This window comes from Mustela erminea, chromosome 1, assembly GCF_009829155.1.
Source record: "Mustela erminea isolate mMusErm1 chromosome 1, mMusErm1.Pri, whole genome shotgun sequence".
In the NCBI taxonomy this organism is placed as follows: domain Eukaryota; kingdom Metazoa; phylum Chordata; class Mammalia; order Carnivora; family Mustelidae; genus Mustela; species Mustela erminea.
In genome coordinates, this window is record NC_045614.1 from 436,948 (window position 1) to 456,233 (window position 19,286).

At 64.6% G+C, this 19,286-nt stretch overlaps 3 protein-coding genes across 9 annotated transcripts in view; 2 read left to right on the forward strand and 1 right to left on the reverse strand.

Annotated features, from left to right (window-relative positions):
* Positions 1 to 2,473: 2,473 nt before the first annotated feature.
* On the forward strand, positions 2,474 to 5,723 carry KISS1R (KISS1 receptor). The gene is given in 6 exon segments (XM_032304509.1): positions 2,474 to 2,760; positions 3,394 to 3,518; positions 3,991 to 4,126; positions 4,369 to 4,589; positions 4,868 to 5,296; positions 5,299 to 5,723. Coding segments are annotated over 6 exon segments (1,470 nt in total). The 5' UTR covers positions 2,474 to 2,561; the 3' UTR covers positions 5,659 to 5,723.
* Positions 5,724 to 7,581: 1,858 nt separating this feature from the next.
* On the reverse strand, positions 7,582 to 15,172 carry LOC116567783 (potassium/sodium hyperpolarization-activated cyclic nucleotide-gated channel 4-like). The gene is made up of 4 exons (XM_032303106.1): positions 14,920 to 15,172; positions 12,756 to 13,367; positions 8,083 to 8,281; positions 7,582 to 7,789 (listed from the first exon to the last, which is right to left on the reverse strand). Exons 1-4 carry the CDS (start codon positions 15,170 to 15,172, stop codon positions 7,765 to 7,767), a joined length of 1,089 nt encoding a protein of 362 aa, XP_032158997.1. The 3' UTR covers positions 7,582 to 7,764.
* ARID3A (AT-rich interaction domain 3A) overlaps positions 12,472 to 19,286 on the forward strand; it is a 28,523-nt gene continuing 21,708 nt past the window's right edge. The window contains exons 1-3 of one of the 7 annotated variants that reach the window (XM_032304457.1): positions 12,472 to 12,644; positions 16,068 to 16,717; positions 17,503 to 17,833. In XM_032304457.1, the coding sequence (XP_032160348.1) occupies positions 16,311 to 16,717; positions 17,503 to 17,833 (738 nt within the window). In that variant the 5' untranslated portion in view covers positions 12,472 to 12,644; positions 16,068 to 16,310. The other 6 variants (XM_032304487.1, XM_032304461.1, XM_032304449.1 and 3 more) reach the window with 6 other exon arrangements.

Genomic DNA, 19,286 nt, shown 5'->3' on the forward strand with positions numbered 1-19,286 from the left:
CGGGCGCCCAGAGGCGGGCCGGGGCGGAGCCTGGAGGCTGGACGCGCCGGGCGGGGGCCGAGGCCACGAAGCCGGCGGATCCCGGGCTGCGGGCGGCGGGCACCCAGCCCCGGGGGTCAAGCGGGACAGCCGGGGCGGAGAACGGGGACCGCAGCCAAGCCTCCAGGTTGCGGGTGTGGGAAAGGGGCACAGCCAGACCCGAGGAACAGACGGGGAAACTGAGGGGGGAGGGAGCGTGATCCCCGCCCCTGAAGCCGGTCGGAGGGTGGCGGGGAAACTGACGCCTGGGCAGCCAGGAGAGAGGGGGGACATCCATTTCAGAGGCAGGGGACTGATGAAGGGACCCAAGCCCCAGCTCCCCTACCCCCCAGCACCAATTCGGCTTTTCCTCCCACCAGCCCCTCCCCGCCTGTGTTCCAGGGCAGCCAGGGAGCCTGGGCTGGGTGCTTCAGTTTACCCGTGCCTAAAAATAGGATATCAGCTTCCACCCCCTTTCACCTTTAAGGATTTCTTCATTTAAGGAATGCCCCCTGTGGGCACGGCCCAGTAATGGGCTCTGGGGATGCAGCAGTGACCAAGGCAGACCCCTTCCCCACCGAGCGGGGTAGGAAAGAAGAGTTCTCTGAGAGAGGGACTGGTCAGCTGCAAAGTGGGAAGGGCATGTCAGGCAAAAAGAACAGCCAGTGCAAAGGTCCTGGGGCATCCTGAGTAACCAGAGCAGGGTGATGAGTGAGCACACGGGTGGATCCCTGAGCACAGAGGGTGGATCCCTGAGCCTGGAGGTCCTGGGAGGGGAGGTCTGGGTTTTGTTCAGAGGCAACGGGGAGCTAGGGGATGGGGTAGAGAATTAAAGCTGCTGTGGAATCTAGAGCCCCTTCCATCTACAAGAAGAGTGGGGGGTCTAGGACCACGTCACGGGACAGCACAGGGATATAACCTGCCACACGCAGCCTGCTGGAAATGGTGCAGGACACAGGACCAGATCGCCTTAGCAAATAGAGCGCAACAGGTTCGGGAGGCGTGTGAGGAGGAGGAGGGGCTGCTAAGCGCCCCCACAGCACGTGCTGTGCGAGGTCACATAGATAAATGTGAGAAGACCCACAGGAATCGATGGTGCTTCCAACCCTGGGAGAAGGCGCCTCTGGGCAGAGGGACAGGCAGGGGGTCCTGAGGGCCAGGAGCCTTTGGTCCCCTGGTCGGGCCCATGACAACTAGCTCCATGAACATGCTGGTGGGAGAGGGCACAGTGTGGGCCTCGGCCTGACTCTGGCCTGATTCTTTCCTTCCCCGGAAACCTGCGCGGGACCCTCCCAACCCCCTCGTGGACACTCGGTGCCCCAGGAGCCGCCTCCGCTGCCCGCCGCCCCCACCTCAAAGGTCCAGCCATGCCCTCAGAGCTCTCCCAGGCCCTTGGACTCAGCTGCGGCCCCAAGAGTCCCTCTTCCTAGCAAGCCTGGGTCTCCTCATCCTGGCCTGCTGACTTTCTAGGCCGAGAATAATTTTGAAGGCGGAAAGAGGGTGAAGGGGCAGTACCCCTCTCCCAGTCTTTACCGACGGGGATGACTGATGTGCCGCAGGGGCCCAGGGCCTGTTTCCCCGTTTCTCCCCTCCCCCACCTCTTAGTCACCATCTCCTCAATGGCGGCATCTTTTTGTCTCTGCGTGGTACCCGCCATGGCCGGAGCAGGCCGGCACACTGAGGCATGCCTCGTGGGTAGTATCTGGGGTACATTTCTGGGTGTGGGTTTTGGGGGTCAACAGTGTCCTTGCAGAATGCCCTCCACCTGGTTCCTGCCACCAGGATCACAGGTGCCCACGACCCCAGTGCGAGTATCTGCTACCGGCGGTCGCTTGGGTGGGAGGCAGACACCCCAGTTACAGCAGTGGAGTCCTAGGGAGCTTCTTCAAGACCAGGAGTCTGCTGAAGGCTAGATCCCGGGCAGCCCTGCCCTGCTCTGCGCGGCCCACGGCTCTCCAGTGCCCCTCCTCGCAGCCCCGGGTCAGGGCTGGCCTCACCACCAGCCAGGGCCCACCCACTGAGCCCCAAGCACTCGGAAGGTCAAAGTCATGGCCACTACCAAGGGGTCTTCTCTTGCATCTGTGTTTTGGTCCGGCCTGCTCGCCGGTCCTGTGGGTCTCTACCTCCTGCTGGGATCGTCCTTCTAGGACCCAGAGCAGCCTCCACGCAGCTGAGCCCTCTCCCCTGGCCCCCCAAACCCCTCCTCCAGCCTGTCCCCTCCAGTGCGCTCGCCAGGACTGTGGACTGTGGGAGGAGAGGAAAGAGAGGGGAGAAGTTGGCTGAGCACGTGAATGGTGGGCGCGCGGGAAGGACGGGGAAGGCGGGGACAGGGCGGGCGGCAGGCTATAAACTGCCAGGGGCTGATTCGGGAGCAGAGAAGCTGCCCAGCCCAGCAGAGCAGCCCTCCGGACCCAGCGGCCTCCCACTGAGACCCTTCCCTGTGCTCCGTGGTGTGTGCCCAGCGGGAGGCCAGGAGGAGGGTCCCCGCTGGGATCCCAGAAGCAGCCAAGGAAGAGGCCTGTGGGGCTGTGAGCACCGTGGCCATGTCGGCGCCCAACGCCTCCGGGAGGGTGCCGGCCAGTGCCTGGGGCGGCGGGGCCTCCCGGCTGCCGCCGGTGGACGCCTGGCTCGTGCCACTGTTCTTCGCGGCGCTGATGCTGCTGGGCCTGGCTGGGAACTCTCTGGTCATTTTCGTCATCTGCCGCCACAAGCAAATGAGGACGGTGACCAACTTTTACATAGGTGAGCGCCGGGGCACTGCAGGGAGCCTGCCTGCCACGCTGGGATCCCGTGAGGCGAGGGGGCTCCCCCAGACGGGTCCTGTCCCTGCCGTCCGTCCCTGCCCTCTCGGGCTAGAGCTGCAGAGGGTTCCGCGCACGGTGGTTCAGAGGGAGGTTGCAGAACAACGGCTCCCCGAGAGCCAGGCCCTGAGCCTTGAGGAAAGGGTCTGATCCAAATGGGGCTTTTGTAACCCCGTGCCCAGTGAACTAAAGTATGACCTTTGGCCCATGGCCCGGTTCACACGTTTGTGCCCTGGGCTGGCCCAGCGGGCACAGGTGAGTGCACAGCTTTCTGCATCCGATGGTGGCGGCAGGCGGCACCGCTGCCTCCAGCCTGCAGGCGGATGCGGAAGCCCCGTGCTCTGGCTCTTCCAGGGGGACGGGGTAAGCCGCGATGCGGACTGACCCTTGAATGCCTAATGAAGCCCGTGCAGAGGGGATGTTTGCAACGGAAAAGTGGGGGACTGGGGGGTGCCCCAAATTCTCTGCCTGAGGACGTCGGGGGTGAGCGATCCCGCTGGTTAGGAAGGCAGAGACCAGGGGGCTGGGCCCCGGCGTTCGGTGGTTGAGGCTCCCCGCGCGTTCGCCCCTGCAGCCAACTTGGCGGCCACCGACGTGACCTTCCTGCTGTGCTGCGTGCCCTTCACGGCCTTGCTCTACCCGCTGCCCGCCTGGGTGCTCGGCGACTTCATGTGCAAGTTCGTCAATTACATGCAGCAGGTGCACGGGCTGGGGGAGGGAGGGGGCCCCCGGGGGCGGAGTCCGGGTGTGGGCGGGCTGGACCCCGGGTGGGGCGGGGTCGAGGAAGAAGTGGGGCCCGGACGCACGCCGCGGGGAGAAGGACTCAGCAGGTGCGTGAGTTCCGGACCGCGTGTGGGTTACGCAGGTGGGCATAGGGAGGGCGATCTGGGTCCTGCGGCTTCTTGCGCGGTCCGTCCCGCCATCCTACGATGGCTCTGCCTCCCCTGTCTCAGTCCGGGTCTCGGCGGACCTCAAATGGCTCTCTCAAACCTCCGCTCTCTGGTGTCCCCCTCTCCTGCCCCTGCAACCCGTGGCCCCTGGAGACCTTCCCAAGACACGTCCCATTTGTGCCCGAGTGTCTGGAGATCTGGGGGGAGCCACGGTGTGGGCGCAGACAGGGCAGGGCCCAGGCCGGACCCAGGGCGAAACGCCCAGCTCTGGGCCCTCCCAGGTCTCCGTGCAGGCCACGTGCGCCACCCTGACCGCCATGAGCGTGGACCGCTGGTACGTGACCGTGTTCCCCCTGCGCGCCCTGCACCGCCGCACGCCCCGCCTGGCTCTGACGGTCAGCCTCGGCATCTGGGTGGGTGAGTGCAGCGCGAGGGCCGCCGGGGCTGGGGATTCGAGGACAAGCCTTTGTGCCTTGGGCATCCCCACCCCCACCAAGGCCCGGGGAGGGGCCTGGGTCGTGGGCCTCGGTCGTGCGCACATCTGGGAAGTGAGCTAAATAGCCCGCCCTGGGGGCCCCGCGCCTGGGTGACGCTGCCCGAGGAGGCGCCCGGCGTCCCTCGTCCCTCGGGCAAGGTCTTCAAGCTGCCCTGTGGTCCAGGCTCTGCGGCCGTGTCGGCGCCGGTCCTCGCTCTGCACCGCCTCTCGCCAGGGCCCCGCACCTACTGCAACGAGGTGTTCCCCAGCCGCGCCCTGGAGCGCGCGTTCGCGCTCTACAACCTGCTGGCGCTCTACCTGCTGCCCCTGGCCGCCACCTGTGCCTGCTACGGGGCCATGCTGCGCCACCTGGGCCGCCCCGCCGCCACCGACAGCTCCCTGCAGGTGTGTCGCTGGGCAGGGGTGGGGGGGGGGTTGGGGACAGGGGTGCGGTCAGGGACTCAGGGACTCGAGCGGGAGAACTTGCCGGGGTCGAGAAGGGGAGCTCTGGAGGTGCCCGGCGAGCTCTCGATATCCCGCGGTGAGTTCAAGCCCCGCGTTGCGCGTAGAGCTTAAGGATAAGATAAAAGTAAAATAAAATACAAATGAAAACGGAGGGGAGCTTTGACGAGGTGCCCCAGCCGCCTGCAGCCTTGCCTCCCACCACCTCCCTCCACCGCCAGGGGCAGCTGCTGGCAGAGCGAGCGGGCGCTGTGCGGGCCAAGGTCTCCCGGCTGGTGGCCGCCGTGGTCCTGCTCTTTGCCGCCTGCTGGGGCCCTATCCAGCTGTTCCTGGTGCTGCAGGCAGTGGGCCCCGCAGGCGCCTGGCACCCGCGCAGCTACACGGCCTACGCGCTCAAGACCTGGGCACACTGCATGTCCTACAGCAACTCCGCGCTGAACCCCCTGCTCTACGCCTTCCTGGGCTCCCACTTCCGGCAGGCCTTCCGCAGGGTCTGCCCCTGCGCTTGTCCACGGCCCCCGCAGCACCCGCGGTCTGGACCCTCCCACCCCACCGCCCCCCGCACGGAGTCGCACTGCCTGGCCGCCCACCCGGACTCGGCCAGGACCCGGACGCCAGGGAGCCCTGCGTGTGTCCCTGGGGAGCCGGCAGGCTGTGTGTCCTGAGGGAACACGCTGCCCCTCTCTGGGCCGACTCGGGTTTAGAGCGGGCCCTCAGGGACAAGCGCTGCCTGAACAGCGGCTGCTATTCCGCGGTTATAATTAATGTCTTTATTTCGTGCAACATAATCATAGTGAAAATGTCTTGTCCTCCTGATGGTTCCCCACGACGGTGCTGTCCCGTGGGCTATAGACGTTGTCAGAGTTACTGCTGTTTCCTGACGCTGAAGACACCTGGGTACTGGCCCTCCCTGGAAATTTCCCCCAAAGCATCTTCGGACATTTTCCACACAGGGCCTTGCGGGGCTAACACTGTAAGCTTCATCCAAGTGTCCAGAAATATTAAAATGTGAACACCACGTGCATTTTAGAATGACAGAAATAGGGGCGCCTGGGTGGCTCCGTGGGTTAAGCCTCTGCCTTCAACTCAGGTCATGATCCCGGGACCCTGGGATGGAGCCCCGCGTCGGGCTCTCTGCTCAGTGGGGAGCCTGCTTCCTCCTCTCTCTCTCTGCCTGCCTCTGCCTGCTTGTGATCTCTCTCTCTCTCTCTCTCTGTTAAATAAATAAATAAAATCTTAAAAAAAAAAAATAGGGCGCCTGGGTGGCTCAGTGGGTTAAGCCGCTGCCTTCGGCTCAGGTCATGATCTCAGAGTCCTGGGATCGAGTCCCGCATCGGGTTCTCTGCTCCGCGGGGAGCCTGCTTCCTCCTCTCTCTCTCTGCCTGCCTCTCTGCCTACTTGTGGTCTCTCTGTGTCAAATGAATAAATAAAATCTTTAAAAAAAATAAATAGGGGCGCCTGGGTGGCTCAGTGGATTAAGCCGCTGCCTTCGGCTCAGGTCATGATCTCAGTGTTCTGGGATCGAGCCCCGCATCGGGCTCTTTGCTCAGCGGGGAGCCTGCTTCTCTCTCTCTCTCTCTCTGCCTGACTCTCCGCCGACTTGTGATCTCTCTGTCAAATAAATAAAATCTTTAAAAAATAAATAAATAAATAAATAAAATAAAATGACAGAAATAAGGCCCCGGTGCAGCCACCTGGCGCGTGTCCGGAGTCCTGCTGGGGGAACTGGGCATCCCTGAGGAAGCGGGTCCTCGCCGGAGCTCTGTGCCCGGAGCTGCCCACAGGAGAAGCGGGACTGTAATAAACCGCCCCAAAACAGAGGGCGGCCGAGCAGATGGTCGCTCACGATTCTGGGGGGTGACTGGGCTCAGCGGGACCAGGAGGCCGGAGGAGGCTTTGCTCTCATGCCTGGAGGCTGCGCACGGGTCGCTGGGGTCAGTCAGACTCACCCCTTGGCAGAGCTTCTAAGAGGTGGCCCTTCAGGGGCCCGGAGGCCTGGGCTGCCAGGTCCCACCACGTCATTTTTCCACACTGAATCCTGGAGCTGCCCTAGCCCCCCCCCAAACCCTGGCCGCTTAGGTGGGGCTGTGTGTGTGCGCGGGAGCGGGGATGAGCTCAGCCTCCCCGCAGCAGCCCTGCGGGCAGAGGCTTACTCACCCCGCAGGGCCCCCGGTGGTCCCCCGGATTATCTGGGGGCGTCGTGGACTTCCAAACAATCCAGCTTGTCCCCGATGTTACTGTGAGACCGAGAAGCCAAAACATAGGGCCATTTTGACATTCTCCTGAAGCTTACAGCTTATTATTACAACTTTTTAAAGGAGGCTCCACAGCCAACGCAGGGTTCGAATTCATGGCTCTGAGATCAAGATCAAGAATCACACACTGAGCCAGCCAGGTGTCCCTGAAGCTTGCTTGTTGCTTCCAACACTAGCCTCCAGACTGGGCAGAGCAAGAGGGTGAAATTCTCCTCATTTGCCCGCAGGCCCTGCCGCCCCCTCCCCGCCTCCACCCCTGCTCCCCCAACTCCCGGTCTCTCTGCAGCTGCTGGAACGGCTGCCTTCCCTCTGCCTCTGGGCCTTTGCACACGCTGGTCCCTTTGTCATGCCAGCTGTTCTCACTAGCCCGTCAGGTCTGAGCTCAGCTGCTGCTCCTCTGGAAAGCACTCCTGGGACCCTCTCACCCACGCGCCCCCTGCTACCCCACCACAACCCCAACGTCCTCCGGTTACCTGCTGGGCGCCTATCTGACGCGGTCCCCACTGTGTCCCAGGACCCCACACACAGTGGGGCTGAGTACACGTTTGTGGGAGAAACCACCAAGCATGCTGTGGGGGCTAACACAGGTATGCGCAGAGGGAGTGGCACCATTGCTGCCGGAGAAGATGAGTTTTTATTCTTTGTTCTATTTTATTTTTTTGGAAAATGAATTTTTTAAAAAATAAGGTAAAGAAGGGGTTCTGGGGCCTTCGTGTCGGAGAAATGAAAAGTCCCTTTACACAAAACCCCTTCACATGTTCCCACAGCAGCTTTACCTGAGGTCACCGCCGCGGGAACAGCTCATGGGTCCTCCAGCCGGTGAGCAGGTGGGCAAAGGGTTTGGCCCGCCCCAGGAACACCACTCAGTGGGGAGTCGTCGCGGACGCCCTGTGTAGACAGGTGGCCCCGGGACCATCTCCCAGAATCACGCAGGACAAAAAGACACCCCCCCAATGTTACCTGATGTACGAGCCCACCTAACAGCTCCCTTGTGATGAGGCCGTTGTGGGAGGAGAGGACAGATGAGCCCCTGCCCAGGGAAAGGGGGCAGGGGTGGTGAGGAGGGAGGGCGGGCAGCGGGGAGATCCCAATAAGGCAGGTGGATTCTGGCTGGGATGCGGTAGCACAATTCTGCGGAGCGCGGCTGTCGGGGAGAACCTGGGGATCCTATCAGGACTTACAGCGAGCTCAGAAAAACACGCGCAGTCCAGGGGTTGAGAGGGAGATCCAGGAGAGTCCTCCGGAGCCTGCTCGGCCGGATCTTGTCTGCAGAGCCCCTCCCCGGGTGCCAGGCTCTGCCCTGGGGACTGGGCCACAGCAGAGACAAGGAGCAACCTCTACAGAGTCCCTGTGTGCTTGTCCACAGAGGGGGCGAACGACCTGGGGAGACGCAAAGTGACTGCAGGGAAGAAGGTTGGGAAGAGAGACCTGGGTCCCCTCTGTGAGTAACTGGGAGCCTGCCTCGGTGGGGGCAGTTCCAGGAAGGCTTCCTGGAGGAGGTGAGTCTGGGAACTGTGAATGCAGCTTGGAGGTGGTGGAAGAGCAAAAGGGACGGAGGGCACAGGCAGTGCAAAGGCCCGGAGGCAGGCCATGTCTAGTGGGTTAAGGCCCGTGGGGCCAGAGGAGGGTGAAGTGGGAAGGTCGCTCGCTGCAGGGACGAGCTGGGTCTTTGCGGAGAGAGCTGGGACCCATGGGGCTTCTAAGCGAGGAGGGACGCGGTCCCAGCAGACGGGGGTCGCCGCAGCTATTTCAGGACCATGAGGGTCCCTAGCCACAGACGGCGCGCCAGGCAGCACAGTCTGCTGCCGGGGACGAGGGAGGCGAGGCGGGTCCGCCCAGGGCCGCCCGACAGGGGTGAGCCCGGGGAGGTCGGGGGGCACCAGAAGGGGCCACTTTCAGTTCTGCTGAGGCCGTGTTTACCCACTTGGGAGTGGGGGACCGGCAGGCTCCCCGCTGAGCAGGGAGCCGGACGCGGGGGACGCGGGGCCCGACCCCAGACCTGAGACCATGGCCTGAGCCGAAGGCAGAGGCTTAACCCGCTGAGCCCCCAGGCGCCCCGAAAACCTTTTAGTACACGGAAGTCCCGTGCGATAGCAATACACCGGGGATCCCGCCCTTATCCAGCGGGTCTACCGCAGAGCGCCCCGAAGAGCTACAGGGCAGAAAAGACGTGCGCGCCCTCGGTTTCCCCGTCTGACCCGAGGATCTCCTGGTCAAGGGAGAGGGCGCCACCTGGCGGCCGCCCGCGGGAGCCCAGGCGCGCCCGTGCCGGCCCCGCCCCTGACTGCAGCCCCGCAGGTGCCCGGCAGGTGGTGCGCGCGCCCCACGGAGGTTCCGGCCTCAACTCCGCGGAGGAGTCCGCAGCGCCTGGGGGGGGGGCGCTCATGGGTGCCCCAACCCGGACCCTGGCCGAAGGTTTCCCGCCGCAAGATGGGTCAAGCAGAGCCGCAGTATGAACTTCCCGGGTCTTACACGCTTTTGTCTCATGAGTCTCGTCCTTAAAAAAGTACCAAATGTGATACTGTTTAACTATGTTGATACAAAAACTAACAAAGGGGCGCCTGGGGGGCTCAGGTCATGATGGAGGCTTCCTGCTCAGCGGGGAGCCTGCTTCTCCCTCTGTCCCCCCATCTCTAATAAACAAGTAAAAATCTTTTAGAAACTTGAAAAAAGGGGCACCTCTGCCTTCGGCTCAGGTCATGGTCCTGGGGTCCTGGGATGGAGCCCCTCATGGCATCGGGCTCTCTGCTCCGCGGGGAGCCTGCTTCCCCCCCTCTCTCTGCCTGCCTCTCTGCCTGCTTGTGATCTCTCTGTCTGTCAAATAAATAAATAAATAATCTTTTTTTTAAAAGATTTTATTTATTTATTTGCCAGGCAGAGATCACAAAGTAGGCAAACAGAGAAGGAAGCAGGCTCCCCGCTGAGCAGAGAACCCGTTTCGGGGCTCAATCCCAGGAACCCGGGATCATGACCTGAGCTGAAGGCAGAGGCTTTAACCCACTGAGCCACCCAGGCGCCCCAATAAATAAAAAAAATCTTAAAAAAAAAAAACTTGAAAAAATCTACTTTAAATTAGGCTGGATGTATTATCACATATCCCTTACTGGCACATTTGCTTCTTTTCTGTTTTCAAAGTTGTAAGAACTGCCTTTCCATGGAGCCTGGCTTACAGGGACAAGTCAACAAGAGGCCAGGGCCAGGGCTCAGTGACACTGCCCAGCACCCGGTCCCAGGCCTGTCTGGCCTTGATTTTGGAAATCAAGATGGTGAATCGCTCCATTTGCCCTCCACCTCTGTGTAGACAGACACCACAGATCCCATGGGGTGAGACAGAACACAAGAATTCATTCAACCAGGGGCGCCTGGGGGGCTCAGTGGGTTAGGCTGCTGCCTTCGGCTCAGGTCATGATCTCAGGGTCCTGGGATCGAGTCCCGCATCAGGCTCTCTGCTCAGCGGGGAGCCTGCTTCCCTCTCTCTCTCTCAGCCTGCCTCTCCGACTACTTGTGATTTCTCTGTCAAATAAATAAATAAAATCTTTAAAAAAAAAAAAAAAGAATTCATTCAACCAACCAACCGACCCACATTTATTGAGCACCTACTGTGTGCCACGCACAGCCTGGAGGGTTGGAGATCCAGCTTCCAGCAAGGTTAACGGAATCAAGACATTTCAGAACAGAGCACCCGGATGAAGATAAAACGGGGTGACGCGATGGGACCCCCCCCCCGGGAGCGGAGGCGGCAGTTTGCATCGGGACAGGGCACTGTCCGGTGACCGGGCAGTGCACTCCCGCAGGCGAGCCACCAGGGCAAAGGCCCCAGTGTGGGAATATATTTGAGCAGGAATAACATGGGCAGGTGGACAGTACGGGATTTGGGTGAATTTTTAAGAGTGTGGCCCCCCACCCCCACCCCCAAGTGGGGAGCAGGTGGGCTAGGACCTGGGCCTGCTGCCCCTCCCAGTGGAGCCAGCAAGTCTGTGTATCAATTCCCAGCTCCCTCCGGGCGCTAAAAATAGGGTCCCCCTCACTGGAGGCAGCTGGGAATCCTGCAGCCCCTCACCCTCTGGGGCTGGGCACCTCTGGGGGAACAGGGACAGCAGCTTTCCCCTGGGAGATGGGGGAGGGGCAGCACCCCACCTGCCCTTCTGAGTTTCCCCACCAGGCCCCCCTTCTTTTGAACAGAAGTAAACAGAACCCTCAAAACAATTCTGCAAGGAATGAATTGACGTAGATGCGTTTTACAGGGGGAAACTGAGGCACAGAGCGGCCCGGCATTCAAGCTGGGGTGGGGCAGGGGGTGCATTCAGATCTGTTTGGCTCTTTGGTAAGGGAGAGGCTCTCTTGCACTTTGGAGAAGTGGGGCCTGGGGCCTGGACCCTTAGGGGGGGCCCAGCTCACCTGGGTCTCTCCAAACTTTCCCCTCCTTGGGCAGATGTCTCCAGTGGAGGTCGGGGGAGGCGGGCAGCTGGGGCTGGGTGTTTAACAGCCTAAAGGTGGAGGCCTCTGCCACCTGCCACCATTAAATAGGAGAGGCCCTGGGGCTGGCAGGCTGGGCTGCAGCCTGGGCTGGGGATAGCTTTCCCGCACCCATCGCCTTGGCTTGGGAATCCCCCCCAGAGCAGGAAACCTGCAATTTGCAGGGAGGCTTGATGTCCTGAAAAGGTGTCAGGGCTGTGTGCCTTAGGGTACAGGCACAGGGCTGCCCAAGAAACCAGCACCGAGGGCCCGACCCTTCAGAAGTGCCCCCCATGCCAACTCCCCCTGCCCCCACCATGCTCCCGTTTGTCTCTTTGGGCTGGGGCCTGGGTCTCTGCACTAGCCCCCGAGGATTGCCTCTGGGCGACAGACCCGCTGAGGCCACACACCCCCTCCCCCCAGCCCTACTCTGTGCCTCTGGGGACACTGAGAGTCTCTCAAGATGTGCGCGCCGCGCCCAGGGCGCAGGGCCGCGGTAGGCTCCCAGGGAGAAAACTGTTCCTATCACCCCGGGGATAATCTTGTCTATCCTAGAGGGTGACAGTCCTGGAGGGGGTGGGGGTCGTCTTGATGTTCCTCGAGTCACGCCACCAACCCCACGACTCTGCTGGAGCAGTGCCCCCCCTCCATCAGCCATTCCCTCTCCAGACCCCTGCCCACCCTGCCGCGCCCCCAACGCAGGGCCCTGGTACCCTCCTGACACCCCGGCCCGCTGCGGCTCTCGGTCCCGTAGGCCTAGTCACTACCGGGTGTTTAATCCCCATTCTACAGATAAGGCCGCGGAGGCTGGGGGGGGCAGTCACTAGAGTCAAGTCGCCAGTCTATGGGACAGGGGTGAAACTCCGAGCTCGGCAGGGCCGGCCCATTCTCGGTGCCGGGTAAGAAGGTGAAGGGGTCCCCAGCCCGGCTCCGGTCCCTCCAGCCCTCCCAGGCGGAGGTCCACCCCCCACCCCCAACGCTCCAGTCCAGCCCGCGCCCTCCGCGCCCCGTGCGCTCGGGGCCCCGGCGCGCACTTTGCCCACCGTCCCTAGGCAGGGGGCGGAGCCTTCCGCGTCGCTGTTCCCCTTCCCTTTTTATTATTTATTATCATTTAAAGGGGCCCTGACCTGAAAATTTCTGGCCACTCTCCCCCCACTCCCCAACACCCCTGGGCTGCTGGTACGTCTTCGGACCGAGTGCGGGGGCCGAGGGGGCGTCCGGGAAGGGGGAGGGGGCCTCCCGAGACCCCTCCCCGCGTCCCGGGCCGCAGCGCTGAATCACCGGCGAGGTATTTGCATCTGAGAGCGATTTGTCACCCGGTGATTTGTCTGCGGGGCGGTGAGCGCGCCGGCGGGGGGAGGGGAGGGGCGGGGGAGGCCGCGCGCGGGGAGACTCTTACCAATCGGGTCGGATGGGGGTGTAGACGCGGACTCGGCTGGCGGCTCGGTGAGTCGGCGCGCGGCACAAACCCGGCGGCGGCCGGGAGCCAGCAGCGCACAGCTCGCGGCCCGGGGCCGGAGGCCAGGCGCGGCCGGGGCAGGGCTGGACGCCAGGCGCAGGGCATGCGCCCCCCGAGCGGGCCCTGCGCGGTGAGGCGGGGGGGTGGGGGGGGAGGCCGGCCTCTTAAGCCGCGGGTTCCGGCCCTGGGTGGGCGCAGTGCGCCCGGGAAGCCGGCGAGGGGGTCTCCAAAGTTCGGCAGGGACGGGGGTGGGGGTTCGGGACCGACGAGGCCGCCGTAGCGGGTCGGAGTTGGGGGGGTTTCCTCGGCGACCCCCCTCGGAGACCTCAGGCCCCCCCCCCCACACTGCGCGAGGGCGATCGGGGGTCTCGAGGGAGCGCTGCCCCCCACCCTCCGGCGGAAGGAAATGGTCCCTCAGCGCGCTCGGGGGGCTGCACTCTGGGTTCTTATCGCACGTTCTCCCCGGAATCGGGCACTGTGTTCCGGAGCCCCGCGGGGAGCGGCAGCGCCGGGTGGGGAGGGCAGGTCCCCCGCGACCCTCTCCAGCCCCGACTGCTTACTTAGGAGGTGCGGGCTCCGGAGCCGAAAAGAGCCGCTGGAGGGGGACCCCAGCATGCCCGCGCCTGGCGTGCGCTCGGCGGGGCGGCCCGCGCTCTGGCGGGGATCCCCGGGAAAAGCCCCCCTGCCCCGGTCAGTGCCCCCCAGACACAAAAGCGGGCGCAGGAAGCGCGGGGAGCGCGCGTTTGTCAACTCCAACGTTCGGCGTCCGACCCCAGGCGGCCGATTTGTCAATAATCTTCCGTTTTTAGTCGCCCGGGCCGGAGGGGTTGCCCCCCCCATGCAAATCGGTCGCTTTCCAAGAAGCCTTTGAAATCCGGACTGGGGTTTTTGTCGTCTTATTTCTTCTCTTTCTTCGGTTTTTCTTTTCTCACTTCCTCCGGGCCGCCCCCCTCCCAACTCTGCTAGCCCCCTCCCCGGCTTTCTGCCCCACCCCACCCCCTCTTCCCTTCGTGGAGTGAGGGGCCCCTTTCGCCACCCGCGGGCCCCAGCCTTGCACAACTCTTTAAATAACCGTGTTTTGCAAGGCCCGGCCCGAGCGGGTGACCTCTCTCTCCGGGAGGCATTGGGGGGAGGGTGTGGCCCCGGATCCCTCTGAGCCCCTAGTCAGGTCTCAGCGACCATCCAGCACCCCCCACCTCTGCCTGGTCCCTGCCCGGGAATGCCTCTCCCTTGGGGTTGTCATAAAGTGGGGGTAGGGGCTGAGGACAAAGGGCTCTTGGGGGAGGGGTCTAGAGGGGGTGGGCGTCGCCAGCTTAGGGTTAATGGCGGCCATGGGGGCCCCAGGCACGGCCCAGGGGAGTTCTGGGGTTCCCACCTGCCTCCCCCCACCAGCCCCAACGTGGAGGCCTGCCCTGCTCCCCTCCCCCACTAGGCGACCCGGAAGGGTCATTAAACCCAGCAGGCCTGGGGGTGGGAGGCTGGGGGGGAGTGGCTTCCTCTGGCCTCTTCCTTCTGCCCCCCAAACAGGAGGGGAGGTGTTGCCTGGAGCGTTTCCGTGGGGAGGGGGGGCTCGTCTCGAAGTTGTCAAATGTGGGGGAGGGGCAGCGGACCAGACTAGACACTGGGCGTGAAATGTGCCCTCAGCACTTCTTTGGGCTGGTGGGGAGGTGACCACCAGTCCTCCAGGGGACGGGGAGTGGGGGGCTGGGTGCTGCTTTGCTGCCTCTAAGGACAGACTGCATTGGCCACTCTCCAGTCCTGTGGCCTCGGAGAGGGTCTTTGTGCCCTGAGACCCCTGCCCCTGCCGGATGCCGAGGTCCTCTGGGGACATGTGCCATCCCTATTTCCCACAGAGGCCACCACCTGCCCCCCCCCCCCACTGCCCTTTCACCCGTCCAGATGAAAGCTCCAGGGGGTCTGGGGAGAAGGCAGGTGACTGGGGAGGTGCGGGGGTGTCTATACTGCAGGATTCCTGTGAGCGGGGTCAGTTTCCGCTTCGGGGGTTGCCACAGAGTTGGGAGGGCGGCCTGCTGGGTGTGTGAGCGTCCACTAGCTGCCAGGGTCGCGGGAACCTGTCTGCCCCGGGAACTGCTGAGGGGCTCACTTGCCAGGTCAGGGACAGTCTCCTGCCCCCCATCTCCCGGCCCCCATCCCTGGGAGGCATTGTCCAGGGTGTCACCGCTGGGCCTGTTGGGTTCTGCCCGGTTGGTTTTACTGGAGGGGGTGTGGCGGGTGCTGGGGTCCGGGGCGGGGGTGGGACCTGCGTCTTTCTGTGCTGGTGGGGCCAGCTCTGCCAGGTCCCAGATGTTCCTGCCTGAGACGCTGAGGAGACCCCAGGCTGGGGCACAGCACCTCATGCTGGGATGTTGGCCCCACTTGGGGTCCCAAGAGGCAGGAGAACTCCCCTACAGAGGTCACATGGGGTGGCGAGGGAGGCTGTGACGTCACCCAGACCCTGCTCCTAACCCAGCCTCTCCTGGAACCTGCTGTGTGTGTCTTCTCGGCCACCAGCTCACCCATGGGCCTCAGTGCTCTGTATGCCTACCGTGAGTCCCACCCAGCGCCCCCTTCCCTACCACGGATGGGCCCACTGTGTGCAAGCTTGAGCACAGACAGGTGGGCGCTGTCAAGACACTGTCCTTCAGATGGGGAAACTGAGGTCCAGAGAGGTTGAGGCTTTAGAGATGAGGCGGGAGCAGGAGGGAGGTTCGCTCAGGCCCTGTGTACAAGGAGTGGTCAGTCTGGGTCAGCCATTGTCTTGGTTAGCCTGGGGGGGCGGTGCCTGGAGCCTTCTGCAGCAGGGGTGCGGGCAGCAGGGGTGCGGGCAGCGTCTGGAACTCAGAATCGGAACCCAGAACCCACCTGGCCTCTGGCGGCTGGTAACGGGCTATAGCCAATCAGAAGCCAGGCATGCCCGGTCCCCCACTCTGTTTATGAAGCAATAATCCAGGGTCTTCCCCTGAAGCTGTGGTCAGTACCTGCGCTTCTCTGTGGCCCTGAGGGTGAGGGTCGCCTCGAGACCCTAGGGAGTTCAGTGCAGGCTGACCCCGCTTCCCAGCCTGCCGGAGGGCAGACAGAGGGGGGCCCATGGGGAGAGCACCACCTCCCACCTCCAGGAAGGCCTCCCGGTTTGCACCCTGATGGGAATGGATGGGAGGGATTTTCCCAGAGGCCTCTGTGGTCTGACTTCAGTCGGGAGGACGGGGCCAAGGAGCCCTGGCGCGGTCTGATGGTTGGTCTTGCTGCCCCCAGGTTTCTGCAAACCCGTGAATGAGCCCGACACCAGCCGCTGTGACCTGGTGCCTGGCGTGAGAAGGGCGCAGCACCGGCATGCCCTCGGCCTGAACCCGGCGGTCCCCGCCCCCGCCCCCCGCCACCCTGCACTGTCCCGGCTCCCCGGAGGCCCCCACACTGCAGTGCGGCCAGGCCCCCTCCCCACAGGGGCCGCCCCTGCCGCCCAGCTCTGGTGCCCGGGGCGGCCCGGCCCGAAGGGCCATGAAGCTTCAGGCCGTCATGGAGACCCTTCTGCAGCGGCAGCAGCGGGCGCGCCAGGAGCTGGAAGCCCGGCAGCCCGCGCCTCCCCCGCCGCCCCTGCCGGCCGAGCTCCCCGCTGGCCCTCCAGCCCGGGCCAGGGCCACCCCGGAGGAGGACAGAGAGCCGGAGAAGGTGCGGATGCAGCGGGCCCAGATGGCTGCGCTGGCTGCCATGCGGGCGGCGGCCGCTGGCCTCGGAACCGCACCCAGCCCCAGCGGCTCAGAGGACGGGCCCCCTGGCCTGGAGGATGAGGATGCGGTCCAGGAAGGGGTGCCAGGCTCGCCTGCCCCATCGGGCCGAGGCCGGGAGGCACCGGGACATGCTGAAGATGTCAGGCACCTTGAGGACGTGGGCTCCGACGGTGACCTGTGAGTCGGGTTCCATGGGCTACGCACTGCACAAGCGTCGACTGAGCCTTCCATGCATCCCAGGCAGCTATAGGGCAAGCCCCTGTCCCCGCTGACCACCGAGGTCAGCACTGTCCTTTAGAACTTTCTGGAGGACGGTGGGTATCTCACCAACCTAGGAGCCGCCCCTCACGGGCGGCGGGGGAGGCTTGATTCCAGCCTGACTTACATGGACCAGCCCCGTGTGGCCAGGAGCCCCATTGCCCAGTGAGGCTCCGGCAGATTCAGGGGCTCCGGAGGGACCCGTGCACAGTGGGTGTCGGCTGGCTTGTGGTCGTCCACCGTGCGTGTGTTCCCGCCAGACCCAGTGCAGGCCTCCATCCAGCTACGGGCAAGACCCCAGGGGAATCACTCTGGGAAGATGTTCGACAAGCAGAGCAGTGGGGTGATTGTGGGTTATGACGGGGAAATAAAGGAGCGGTGTTGGGGGTGATCGGGCTGGGGCTGGGAACAGCATGCCTGGCAGAGGGAACAGCCAGAGCAAAGGTCCTGAGGCAGGAACTGGCTAAGCATTTCCAAGGCCCACCAAGGAAGCCCGTGCCACGGAGGGCAGGTGTGCAGGGTCCCTGGGGGGCTGTGGGCTGATGGGAAGCACAGCCGTGCCCCTTGCAGCACCTGGAGCAGGTGGGGGCCGCTGTCCCCGTGTTGGAGAGGGAGAGCGGGACTCGGGTGTAGAGCAGAACCTGCCCCGGGGCTGGAGCACGCTGGCGCCATCGCCCCTGACCTGTGGCCTCTGCCTGCCCCAGGAAGCCAAAGTGGGAGGAGGAAGAGGAGGAGGAGGAGCTGGAGGACGACCTGGAGGACGAGGAGGAGGACGAGGACGAGGAGGAGGACGAGGAGGAGGACTTCGAGGACGAGGAGGGGCCCCCGGGCTCTTCTGGCTTGGGCCCTGCTGCCCTTGTGCCCCGCAGGGCCCCGCCGTCCCAGGCCTACCGCGGTGACAGTGGGCCCCGGGTGCTTGGTGGCCAGGAACGCCAGGGGGCCAGCCTGGCCCACGCCGGAGGCGCTGCACACCTGGCGCCGCAGCTGCAGCCGCCGGACCACGGAGACTGGACCTACGAGGAACAGTTCAAGCAGGTGCGCGGTGCGTGGTGGGGGCCGCGGGCGGGGGCACGCGCACTGCTGCTGGGCCCTGGCGCCCAGCCCACGCCGGCCAGGCGCACGGCCGCGTGCAGGGAGCCTGTGGACGCCCCGTGGGTGGGACGGCCCGACGGTGGGGTGCGCCCTGTGTGGACAGGAGGGGGACCCGAGCTCGGGGGCTGCCCAGTGCCTGCCCAGAGGGGCCTGCAGGGAGCCAGCCAGGCACGGGGCCCTGAGCTGGGCAGGTGCCCGGGCAGAGGCCACGCGGCCGAACTGGGCTTGGCGCGGGCCGCGGTCAAGGGGCGAGGCCCAGCGGGCAGACGTGCAGGCAGGGCGCTGGGGGCTTGGGGACGCCGGTGCGAGGTCTGGTCAGTTGGCGTGGAGTCCGGTCACAGGGGCCACGGCGGTTGGTTGGGCAGGGGGTGGCCACGTTGGTGCTGACGACTGAGAACCCCCTGGGGCTGTGGAGGGGCGGGGAGGAAGTAGGGCTGTCCTAGTGCCTTCCCTGCGGGCGGCCAGGGCAGAGGAAGTGGCCGGGGCGGGGGACCCTTTGATGTTGGGCCCGAGCTGGGCTGGGCAGATGGAAACCAGATGGCGTCCGGCCGGGCTCACATTCCAGTCCATGGCCAGCTGGGCCCTGCTCCGACCTCCAGGAGTGGCCAGCGGGGACCTGGCCTCCCCAGCCCGGTAGCCCAGTAGCCCGGGCCTTCGAGGTCTCCCCCGGCTGTGGACAGGCCAGTGTGCACGAGCTGGGAGGTGGCTGTGTGTGGCCTTGGGGCGGCCCCCTCTGGATACTGGCCTCCCAGAACCAGCTCTGGGCCCCTCCTGGAGGGCGCTCAAGGGCCGGCCGGTGGGCTGGACACACGCAGAGGGGGCCGGGCAGGGGGGCTCCCAGTGGCGGGGAGCCGGCTGGACGGACGGAGCTGCCCAGGCGTCTGGCTGGGGTGGGGCAGGGCCGAGGGCTGGGTGACGGCCAGCGGACTGCACCTCTCTGGGTGTGGCCAGCGCCCCACACACCCCCTCCTGGAGGCTCTGCCCCTGCACGTGGACCCCAGTCGCGCCCCCACCCCCGTGTCCCTCCCTTTCTGGGCTGGCGCCCTGCCCAGAGCCACAGCGCTGAGGGAGGGTCTCCAGAGGTCGCCGTGGTTCAGAAAGCGCAGGCTGCCTGGGCTGTTTGTTTGTTCTCACGGTAGTTACCGGGAGCCGCAGGCTCGGGGACGAGCTGGACAATATGCCAGCGTTGCAGGGTCCCGGCCGGGCCACGCAGGACCCCAAGCCCCCAACCCTGTTCAGTGGCCTCAGCCCCCTGGGGGGGGGGGCAGGGTTTGGGCGGCCAGGCCAGGCCAGGACTGGGGGCAAAGGCCAGGCCCCAAAACGCCCTCGGCATGTCAGGAACAAAGGGCCACAAGAGCCTTTGTCCCACTTGTCTGGGCTGCCCAGGGCCGCGGAA

Coding starts and splice junctions, on each gene's coding strand:
- LOC116567783 (XM_032303106.1), bottom strand. CDS start 15,172: ATGAGGTGCTGTGCCCCAGCCTGGGGTCTCCTCAGCGTCTCAGGCAGG. Junction 8,282..12,755: donor ACCCCCATCCGACCCGATTG/GTAAGAGTCTCC, acceptor GCGTCTCCCCAG/GTCGTTCGCCCCCTCTGTGG. Junction 7,790..8,082: donor CGTGTTTTTCTGAGCTCGCT/GTAAGTCCTGAT, acceptor CTGTCTACACAG/GGCGTCCGCGACGACTCCCC.